The sequence below is a fragment of the Cantharellus anzutake genome, assembly GCF_015039405.1.
Source record: "Cantharellus anzutake strain C23 chromosome Unknown EI90scaffold_3, whole genome shotgun sequence".
In the NCBI taxonomy this organism is placed as follows: domain Eukaryota; kingdom Fungi; phylum Basidiomycota; class Agaricomycetes; order Cantharellales; family Hydnaceae; genus Cantharellus; species Cantharellus anzutake.
In genome coordinates, this window is record NW_024066953.1 from 1,150,429 (window position 1) to 1,162,419 (window position 11,991).

An 11,991-nucleotide genomic window follows, 5' to 3' on the forward strand; every position below is an offset into this window, starting at 1 on the left:
ACAGAGAGTGGCCTGTGCAGACGCAGCGACACATGTAAATTGTCACCAGCACCAAAGCTCCACCAACTCATTGCAAAGAAGAGGAGGAAGGGTGCACCCTCAGCCCACACAGACGAGAAAGCCACAGAGGAGACCCCAGGAGTAGCAGTATCCCCACCTGCCATCTATGTCCTCTCCAAACACTCCCTGAGATCTCTGAACCTCTCCATGAAGCTGACCACCCTCACCTCCCTCGCCTCTGTGTCCATGTCAGCCCTCCTAGACTTGGGGGCTACTGGGAACTTCGTAAGCCCCAAGTTCATCCGGAAGCACAGGCTCGAAACCACCCCGCTCCCCCAGCCCATCCCTGTCCGTAACGTCGATGGGACCCCAAATGAGAATGGAGCCATAACAGAGGAACTAGAAGCCCTCCTGACGTTCGGACAGCATACAGAATGGGCCTGCTTCGTGGTCGCAAACCTCGGGCGACAATCCCTCATCATAGGGCACTCGTGGCTGCTGCACCACAACCCGGAGGTGGACTGGGTACAACAAAAAATCACCACATCCTGCTGCCCATCCTCCTGCCAGCTGCCATGAGCATGAGATGACCAAGACCCCATGCTAGAGCCCGGAGATGGGATCTACGCCACGATCATCCCCCCAGACTGGGGACACGAACTGAGGGCGACTACTACCCCCTCTCAGCGGATGGCCCAAGAGGCCCACAACCCAGAGGTGGAACCCGCACCGTTCGAAACACTGGTACCAGAGCAGTACCAAGACTTCCGGGACGTATTTTCGAAAGAGGCCTTCGACCAGCTACCTCCCTGGAAACCTTGGGACCACGCCATTGATCTGGTACCGGACGCTAAACTCCCCAGGGGAGGACCTTCCCGCTCTCATGGCCGGAGCAGAAGGAGCTGGACGAGTTTCTGCATGAAAACTTGCAGAACGGGTGCATACGACCATCCAAGTCCCCAATGGGGGCCCCAGTCTTCTTTGTCAAGAAGAAGGACGGGTCACTGCGCCTGGTCCAAGACTACCAGAAGCTGAACGAGATCACAGTGAAGAACTCGTATCCGCTCCCACTCATCTCAGACGTCCTTGCCTGCCTCCACAGTGCTAAGTACTTCTCTGCACTAGACCTGCACTGGGGGTTCAACAATGTCCGGATCAAGGATGGTGACGAGTGGAAGGCCATGTTTGCGACCAACCGAGGGCTGTTTGAGCCCCTGGTGATGTTCTTTGGGTTGTGCAACTCACCCGCGACTTTCCAAACCATGGTGAACGACATCCTTCAGGATTTCATCGACCGAGAGGTTGTCATCTGTTACATGGATGACATCCTCATCTTCACTGCTACCCTGGAGGAACACCGGAGGGTAGTACAAGAAGTCTTGGAGACACTGTGGAAGAGGAAGCTCTTCCTGAAGCCCGAGAAATGTAAGTTCGAGCGGACATGGATCGACTACTTGGGGCTCGTCATTTCTGAAGGTAACGTGGCAATGGACCCTGTAAAGGTCCGAGGAGTTCTTGACTGGCCGGTTCCGACCAAGGTGAAGGAGGTGCAGTCCTTCCTAGGGTTTGTGAACTTCTATTGCCGGTTCATCAAGGACTTCTCAGAGAAGGCACACCCGCTCCACATGCTCACCCGGAAGACCAAGGTTTGGAGTTGGGGCCTGGACGAGGATCTGGCCTTCCACGCTCTGAAGGAGGCTGTCACCACTGCCCCTGTCCTCTCCTTCCCCACTGATTCTGGGCACTTCAGGCTCGAGTGTGATGCCTCCAATTTCGCAACTGGCAGGGTCCTCTCCCAACTCCAGTCAGACAGAGAGTTCCACCCGGTAGCATTCATGTCCAAAAGCTTCACAGATGTAGAATGCAACTACGAAATATATGACAAGGAGATGCTTGCGATCGTCCGAGCTCTCAAAGAATGGAGACATTTCCTGGAGGGCGCCCAAGAGAGGGTCGAGGTTTACACGGATCACCGTAACCTGGGGTATTTCCGGACAGCCCAGAGGCTGAACCGGCACCAAGCATGATGGTCCCTCTTCCTCTCCCGCTTCTACTTCACCCTCATCCACCACCCAGGGAAACTCATGGGGGAAACCTGATGCACTCTCCCACCGTTCGGACCACCCGAGAGGGAAGGATGACAACGAAGGGCTGACGCTGTAACGGGGATTTGCCGGTGTACCATAAATGAGCCAAATCCCGCGATTCTACTACCCTCAGCAAGCACCTCACATGTAGCCTATATCCCCTCACACTCCTTACACACTTTCCTATTTTTCCTTATTTTTCTGATTCCATTTCCGGTGTCTAGAGCCCGATGTTTCCACTTCCTTATCGTCATGTGATGCTCTTTCCTTATTTGTTTTATCGGACTCTTCCGTGACACTGTACAGTTAGCTAGAGAGTTATCAGCACCAGACTCTAGAGGACCAATATACCTGACCTCAGTGAGATTTCTATCCCCCCTCCTTCCTGTTGCGAGTCTAGTTGGATAGACCCGTTACAACGCTCCTTCAACCGGCTTGGTTTGAAGCCGGGGGGATGGTGTCAAAAACCCGGATCATAGGGGTAAATGCGTGAGTCCTCTGAATGCAGGTGGGGCTCAACTAGAGGGGGGTCTGAGAGCTCTGGTAGTGGACTGAAGCTTCTCAGGGGGCCCGGTTCTGCTGGATGGTACAAGAGGCTCTAAGAAGGACGTGGCCTCAACAACTCGGAGGGAGCGCTGTGCCTCCGTTACGTCTCAGTTAGTCCTTGTATTTCTTATGTCTGAGGTATCTTGTAGAATGGGAACGGGATTCACTCAGAGGGACTTTGGGTGGCATTTTAGTCGAGATTAGAACTGAGGAACTACAGGTTCTAATCTACGGGTATTTATAAAGGAGAATGGGAAGGACTTAGTCAAAGTCCGAAATGACAAATGGGACAACACCAAAAGGTGCCAAATGATACCGAGAGGTACTGAAAGGTCCCGAATGATATCTTTAACGGGGAACCGAGGTGTCGGACCAAGGAGGGCAGAGTAAGAGGCCGGAAAATGAATGGGAACGAGAAATGGGTAAGGGGGGTTAGCCGACTGAATGATAAGAAGAAGATAGTGTGCTAAGAATGGAAGGTGACTAATAAGTGATGATGTGGGTGAGATCACCGAAGGATGCGGGTAACTCCGAAAGCGGAGTTGCATATCTGAAGGATGTTGGGTGACTCAAATAAATGAAATGGGTAGAGGAATGATTTAAGGGTATGTCATGGGACGTCGGAGGTTCGTTGGGATATCGGAGCAAATCCGGGGTCTCCGAATGTTCCGACTCGGGACTGAGCTTCCGGGATGGGAGTGGCCAAGGTTCGGTGTGCTGCAACCAGACCGGAGCTGAGACAGTCAGGGGAGAGGGTGACTTGGGGAGTGGGGAGGCATGGTGTAGGGGATGGTGAAGTTGTTAGGAAGGTGTGGTGTGGTGGGAGTGCGCAGGGTCGGGATTCTGGGATATGGATGAGAGGGTGGTGAAAGCTATGCGAGAGTTGGGAGAGGGAACACTTAGGTCGGACAAATGGGAGAAGCAAGGAGAGCTAGTTCTCTACCGGGGGAGGGTATACGTCCCGAAGGACCCTCAACTCCGCCATGATCTGGTACGGCTACACCACGATGCACGGGCGACGGGGCACCCGGGGCAATGGAAAACCCTGGAACTCGTCTCTCATGACTACTGGTGGCCCCGGATGGCAGAGTATGTCAGGCGATACGTATGCAGGTGCGACACCTGCAACGGCGTCAAGTCCTTCCCCACATGCAAAGTGGGAAAACTCACCCCAAACAAGATCCCTACCCACTGCTGGCAGGTGATCTCAGTAGACATGGTGGGAGAACTCCTGGAGTCAAAGGGCTACAATGCCATCCTAGTCATAGTGGACCGCCTGTCCAAACGTATCCACACGATCCCCACCACAACATCAGTGGACTTGGCTGGTATCGTGCGGCTCTTCCTGGACCACATCTGGAAACACCATGGGCTCCCAGAAGAAGAGCACCTTTGTCTCCTGCTTCTCAAGAGAGCTCGCGGACCTCCTAGGAGTGAAGCTGACCCCTTCGACACCCTACCACCCCCAGACAGATGGACAGACAGAGCGAGTTAATCAGGAGATCGAGGCCTACCTCCGGGTATTTGTCAACCACCACCAAGACGACTGGGCGGACTGGCTCCCCTTGGCAGAGTTCGCCCACAACAACCGTGTCCACTCCTCCACCCACCGGACCCCCTTCAAACTCGACACCAGGCAGCACCCCAGGATGGGGACAGAACCCACACGCATGTCTGAAGTGGAAGCTGCAGACGCCTTCTCGTCTAGGATGATGAAAATGCAGGAAGAGGCAAAAGCAGCACTGGAACACGCAGCGGACAAGATGGCCCGCTATTATGACCGAGACCGTGAGGCAGCCCCAAAGTACCAAGAGGGTGACCAGGTCTGGCTTAGAGCCCAGAATTACACAACGGACTGGCCGACCAAGAAGTTGGACCACAAATGGCTAGGCCCCTTCAAGATTATTAAAGTCGTCTCCCCAGCCACTGTTAAACTCCAACTCACCACACGACAAAAGGGAGTCCACCCAGTCGTGTCCATGACGAACATCAGACTGCACCACCCAGACGAGATTGCAGAATGACCTCCCGACCCCCACCCAGGCCCAGAACTTGTAGACAGAAAGGAGGAGTATGAGGTGGAGAAAATATTGGACTCCAAGTGGCTACGCCGGAGACTTTGGTATTTGGTAAAGTTCACTGGCTGGCCGGACTCAGAAAATGAATGGCTTCCCCATGACCAACTAACCCACGCCCCCGACCGAATTAAGGAGTTCCACCAGATGCACCCCCATGCCCCAGGGAGGGAAAGGGAAAACCCTCTGGCTGCAGCGAAGCAGCTTAAGGGGGGGTGATGTCAGGGCACACCTGCCTCACCCGGCTCCACCTGGCTCCACCCGGCTCCACTCCACCCGCTACCCCCTTCTCCCCCTTCCTATCTCCTCCTCCCTCCACTTCCCCCTCCTCTTATTTCTTCTCTGTCTCATTCTCTATTCTTTCTATTTCTATTTACATGGACAACTTCCCTTGATCGATGTACTACTAACCTGCCCACGACCCATGCACGACGCACCCAACCCCAGATGCTCTGGACGACCCCCAGGTACACCCAGCACATGCGCCTGCAGCGGATCCCTTTGGGATCCCCCATGGGGATACCCGGGTGGCTGCCAGGGACAGCTCCGAAAGCGGCGAGGTCCCTGCACGCGGGACTTGGTGGGACGAGTAGCGGCTGTGTGTAGCGGCGATCCCATCATGGGGTGAGCGTCCCTGACCACTTAAGCTGAAGTGGGAAGTTGAGAAGAAGGCTGCTTCTTCTGTTCCCACCCCAGGCACTTGTTAGAACCCAGCGGATACAGACGACTCCGGAGTGGAATCGGAGACTTAGCGTGGAGGGACCTTTGCCTCAGCGACTCAAGCGGAGCGCTGTGCCATTGCTGTTTGTCCATTTGGTCCTTAATTTCACAGTAGGTGAGCAGGAAGTCTCTAGGGGGCATTTCAGGTTGGTTTCGGACTGAACCAAAACGAGTATGTACAAGCGCCGATATATATAATGGAGGGGGCAAAAGCACAAGGAAACAAAGGGAAACCAAATCGGAACGAAGACGTCCGAATGGGAACAAAGGGTAAAAGAAGCGGAGCGGTACCGAAGGTCATAAGGCAGGACCTGTGATACGTCCGAAAGGAGGTAGGGAGGGCGAGGCCCAGAGGGGCAGGAGGATGAGGAGAAGTGGGGGTGATGACTAACTGGCTAGAATGGGAAGAAGCAGTAGTCCAAATAGGGATGAGGGGAAAACACGAGAGATACATTACAAGCGGCAAAAGTGCCGAAGGCGATCCGCGAAGCTCGGAGGTTGCGGAGGTTACGGAGGTTATGGAGGCAGGGTTGAAAGTCCGAGGGATATTGGCAATGGTGTTTACATAGTATGAGGTCACCAATGCAATGGACTAAGACCGAGGTGGAGTCAAAGTCCGAGGTAGGGACTGTGACGGAGGCTCGGAGCAAAGGTACGAGCGGTGTCCGAGTACGAAGTACAGGACAGCGGTGGAAGGTCGTAACTTGGCAGGAGACCGGCGGAGGAGAACCAGAGGGAGGAGAGAGGAGAAAGGTAAGGAGAAGGAGTGGCGGAAAGGAGAGTTGTCAGGTCCAAAGGTGAGTATCGGAGCGGACGGGGGAAGTGTAGGAGGGTGATGGGAGGGTGGAAGTGTTGTGAAGGAGGAGCGGAGTAGGAGGAGGAGAAGTAGTAGGAGGGTGGCGAGAGGGGCGGTGTTCGGTCCGAGGTGAGTATCGGAGCGGACGGAGATAGGGGAGGAGAGGGAAGGAGGAGTAGAGGTGGCGTGGGGGGTAGAAGGAGGTGTGTTGCCAGGACCGAAGGTGAGTATCGGAACAGCAGCGGTAGGGTATGACTCCGGAGGTGAAGAGGGTGGAGGTCCGGAAGTTGGGTTGGGGTCGGGTATGCACGGATATGACACTGACCACAAGAACCTCGAGTATTTCTCCACCACCAAACTCTTGACCCGGCGGCAAGCCCACTGGTCGGAGTTCCTCTCCCAGTTCCACATGACTGTCCGATTCCGTCCCAGAAGACTCGGAGTAAAACCAGATGCGTTGACTAGACGCTGGGACGTCTATCCCAAAGAAGGGGATATGGACTACACTCGCGTCAATCCGCAGAACTTCCGACCAGTCTTCACTTCGGAGCAGCTCACTGCATCCTTACGAGCCACATTCCTAGCTGCCACAGTAATCCGAGCAGCCATACTTGTCGACACAGAGGCTCTCCATCGAGACATTCTAGCCTCCCTCTCCTCTGACACCACATTCTCTTCTCATCTCGCTTCCCCTAACCTCCCCAATTCCCACTGGTCCATTGATGCCGAAGGCCTGTTAAGGCTGGATCACCGCATTTACGTTCTGGATTCCAACAATCTCCGTCTCCACATTTTGCGAGACAAACATGACCACCAACTTTCCGGACACTTCAGTCAAAACCGGACTCTGGATCTAGTACGTCGTGAGTATACCTGGCCAGGCATCTGTAACTTCGTCAAAAGTTACATCTCCTCATGCACTTCCTGTGCCCGTGCCAAAGTTCCCCATCATAAGCCTTACAGCTTGCTCAAACAACTCCCCATCCCCGAACGTCCTTGGAACTCCATCTCCATGGATTTCATCGAACAGCTACCCTCCTCTTCCAGATTCACTTCCATCTTGGTCGTCATGGACCGCCTGTCCAAACAGTGCATTTTCATTCCTACCCATGATACCATCACCTCTCCGGAACTGGCCAAGCTCTTCCTCCTCCATGTGTTCTCCAAGCATGGAGTCCTTCCCACATCACCTCCGACAGGGGTCCGGAGTGTGTCTCTCATTTTTTCCGTTCACTTGGTAAAGCCCTCGACATCTGCCTCCACTTCACCTCTGGTTATCATCTGGAAGGAGACGGTCAGACCAAATGGATGAACCAGACACTCGAGCAGTACCTGCACATCTACAGTAACTACCAGCAGGACAATTGGTCCGAACTCCTGCCTCTCATGGAGTTCGCATACAACAACGCTCCAAATGCCACCACAGGCGTCTCTCCATTCTTCGCCAACAAAGGCTACCATCCGAACATCACTGTTCACCTGGAGCAAGACCTAACATCAGTACGTGCCCAGGAGTACTCTGTAGACCTCAACTCCCTCCATCACTTCCTTCGCAAGGAAATGCATCTCGCTCAGATCCGTTACCAGGGCCCGTGTCATATCCATTCCTGGCCATCGACTTCCGGTCCCTCCGATCCCTCCGTTCCAACTCTGCTCCTCCCTCACTAACCTCGGAGCCCCCGTATTCCGCAATCCTCTCGGTACCCCTCGATGGTCACCACCCCCTCATTTCAATTTATTACCTATGCCTCCCTAAGTACGGAGCCCCGAAGACTTCCGGACAGCTCCGACGTCCGCTAGCGCACCCCCGCCTCTGCTGGGCAATACACTCACCTGCCCTGCAGAGTCCACCTTCGGGCTTATCCCTCCTTTCCGTTTCTGGGTTATCGCCTGCCTTTCCGCTAACCCTGCGAACCGACTCGTCGGTAATATTCAGTCGGCTAATGGTTAAACCCCATTAGCTCCGCTCCGTTCAGCTCCGCCAATTGCGGAACCGTCTCCGCTGTAACCATATATATATCCCACTTGTACATAGGTTACGCCCCAGTAGAAAAATCAACTAGAGTTACCCCCCTAGGTTCTAATTGCCAGTCAGTAAGTTAGGGCACAGACATGTCACTAGGCACAGCGCTCTTGGCAGAAGTCGCTGAGGCCAAAGCCCTCCGCTACGGAGACATTCCTTTGTCTCGAATCTGGTCTCTGACAATAAGGATCTCACTACAAGTCAGGTCTGAAGTGGGGTATATTGGTCCTCTAGAGTGTGGTGCTGATAACTCTCTATCAAACTGTACAGCGGGTCACGGAAGAGTCTGATAGACAAAATAGGAAAGAATATCACATGACAATAAGAAAATGGAAACATTGGCCTCTAAACATTGGAAATGGAATCGGAAAAATTAGGAAAAATAGGAAATGTGTGTAAAGAGTGTGAGGGAATATAGGCTACATGTGATGGATGTGAGGTGCTTGCTGAGGGTGGTAGAATTGCGGGATTTGGCTCGTTTAGGGTACACCAGCAAATCCCCATTACAACATCTGTGGGTATTGTCGTGGGATTGGTATGTTTGAAAGGAAAAAGATAAGAAATCCAACCGAAAAGTCGCTAAACTAAGGGAAACAGGGCACATAAGACAAAAGAAACAAGCACATGCCATGAAAGCCACAGACCCAGGAAGAAGGGCAATCTTGGGGGGCACGACTAACCACCTGGCAGGATCAAAACCCTGCCCCACCCACCGCACCAGGGCGGGGCCTACTAAGTAGGCTCTCAGAGAGGGATGAGGCCCAGACACACCTTCCGGCAGCAAAGACACCCCCAAACCAAATCAACTAGAAAAAAAAAAAAAAACCCTGACAAAGTCGAAACTGTACATCTATCCCAGCCCCAACCAACCCACACCACAACACATGCCCCCCCTGAACTCGTTAAAACCCTAAACCCATATGCAACATGAGCCATGTAGTAAGCCCAGATGCCTATCACAAACTGCCCAACAAATGACCCAGCCCACCCAAGAACTAGCTCAGGCACCAAAAGAAACAGAGGCAGCTCAAACACCTCAAACACCTCCAACCTCCTAGCTCCCCCCAAGAAGGAAGCAAGGATGACGAGAACCAGCTCCAAAGAAACAACAATGGCCCCTATGGAACTGGGAAACGAGGACCAATCAACCCCCGATCCCAAAACAACAATCAGAGACCCAGCCACACCAGCCCCAGGCCTAGTTGAAACACCCAACAACACCATGACCGACTTTAATGTCCACCCACTCCCAGAGGGCTTCGACCACCAGATCCTAGGCCTCAACAGCATGCACCTCCACCTAAATGTCTTGAAAGGAGCCATCGACGCATGGGAAGACACCATAAACTGTGCCATAATCATAATCCCAATCTTCATGGCATTCTCCAGGGCCAAAATGGGTGAAGCCAAAGACTATGCCACCACCTTCATCAGCTGTGCCTTCCTGGCATCAGCAAACACTCTCTGCACTATCCCAGTGGCCAATGAAATAGAGGAATGCAGTGATGACCCCCTCCCATGGGGCATAATGATTGAAGGTCTGACCTACCAAGATGCTGCGATACTGTCAGGGACTCGTCCGGGGTCAAGGGGGCCCGGGTGTAGCGTCTGGGGCTGAGAGCCTGGCAGGGGGCTGTCAGGGGATGGACCCCGGGTCCCCATGACCCCTCTCTCTATAGCCCACAGCCTAATCTGTAACAGCCTAGTCTCAAGGCACAACTGCTGTGGGTAAGAAAGTGAGAAGAAGGTTAACTTCTCACTTTCCCACAGTGGCCCCAATATGGCGAAAACTTCCGGGGATACCCGGAAGTCACATGAAGGTAGGATCCGGGGACCGGAGCATGCAGCACGGGAAGCGCGCGCGGGAAGTGGAGCGGGTCCGGATGCGGGTCCGGGTCCGGGCTAAGTCAGGGTATGTGCCCTGACAGGGGCGGATCGGGCGTGCGTACTGACAGGCCCGATGCGGGACAGTGGTCCCTGGCCACTTAGACTGAAGTGGAAAGTTGAGAAGAAGGCTACTTCTTCGGTTCCCACTTCAGGTTTGTTTATATACATGTGGCTTAGATCACATGACGGGTGCCACGTCACCCTTGCACACAGCCATAACCACCCGGGTATCTCCGTGGGAGATCCCAAGGGCATCCGGTGCAGGCGCGCGTACTGGGCACAGTGGGAAGTTGCCCAAGGTGCCCAGGCCAGGTACATGGTGGGCGCGCTGCAGATGGGTCAATGGTACATTGATACAAAGAAAGTCGTCCATGTAGAATAAAGAGAGAATAAAGAAGAAGTAAGATAGGGAGAAAGTGAGGAGGGAAGAATGAGGAGGGAGGAAGGGAAAGGGGGAGGAGGTAAGGAAGGGTGGACAGCGGGGTACCGGGTCAGGTTGGGCTGGGTGGAGCCGGGTCAGGCGGGTGTGCCCTGACAGATACTACACCACCAGCTTTGGTTCTCGAAAATCTTCAGCTTCTCAGTGCACCCAGCAACCGACTTCACATCCAACTGGCTCAGAAACTAGGATTTTGCTGCCACAGCCAAGGACATGTCTGCCACCCTCAAATGCCTAAAAGCCACCTTGAGCCGCCCAGACACCACCATAGGAAGATACCTGGCAGAAAAGGTCCCAGACCAACTAGAACAATATGCCATCATTGACTCCGCTCATGTCTGACCAATGAACGTCACCACAATGGGTAAAACAGCCATCCACTGGGCCTTCCTAGCAAAGTCCCCCCACCCAAAAGACATCGCAAACGGCGTTAAATGCAACCCCCCCAAACCATGCAGAGGCTGCAAGGGCCAAGACCACTTGACCCTCCAATGCCCACTCATGGACCTACTGTTCTGGCATGAAATTCACCCCACTGGCAAACCAAATGGTAACACCTGGTCCAACCTTGAAGCCACTCTGGCCTTGGAACTGACCGGAAATCACAACACCGGCAGCACCGAAAACCTAACCATGAGAGGAAGGGGAACAATCCAAGGAACACCAAGAGGCAGAGGTGGAAGACCTAGTAGCACCCACGGCACCAGAACCAGAGGCCCTAGGGGCAGACACCCAATGTAAATAACCTGCCCACTGTTAGGTACCGGATCAACGGCCCAAGGAACAAGGCCCTGGGGGGTTGGGCTTCGGCCTCAGTGACTCTGAAGGAGCGCTGTGCCCACCTACTGTCTCAGTGCCCACATTTCAAGGTGACTTGAGGCTGCCTTGTTAGGGGGGACAAACCTAGTCGATATTCAGACTAAAGCTATACTAATGTATTATACATTGTATATATAGTCAGAGGAACTGAATGGGTCAGGTGATGAATTAACAAAAGAACACAGAACAAGGGTCGGCATCCGGGTCAGAATGCATGGTCGTGACACCCACCCCCCATAAAAACATGTCCTCCTGCGAGCCCTCACTCACTCAAGAACCTAGTCAGGTTCTCAAAAACTGACTAACACACTAAACATGAATAAGTACAATACAATAACAACAATTCCGGCCCCTCTAGAGATCCCAAGGAACCTGGAGGGGAGCATGGCGAAACCAGTGCCACCTGGTAGTGCTGTCCGGCATACCAGCACCAAACCATGAGGTCCCCCCCTACTCACACTAGGAGGTAGAGGGGCCACAACAGTAATCCTGCCTCACCCCCCAGGCCTTGGCCATGGTGGGCAAGAGGGCGAGTACTAAGCGAGCTGTGGCACAAACAAGACAAACTAGACAAAAAACAAAACCAGCCAACCCTGCAA

General features: G+C 53.7%; 1 protein-coding gene across 1 annotated transcript; it reads left to right on the top strand.

The window, feature by feature from the left end:
- Nucleotides 1–9,358: 9,358 nt before the first annotated feature.
- On the top strand, nt 9,359–9,865 carry EI90DRAFT_3011660 (uncharacterized protein; the record flags this gene model as incomplete). Its single annotated transcript, XM_039056496.1, has 1 exon — nt 9,359–9,865. The coding sequence occupies one exon, from the start codon at nt 9,359–9,361 to the stop codon at nt 9,863–9,865; it is 507 nt and encodes a 168-aa protein (XP_038922756.1).
- Between the last annotated feature and the right edge of the window lie 2,126 nt (nt 9,866–11,991).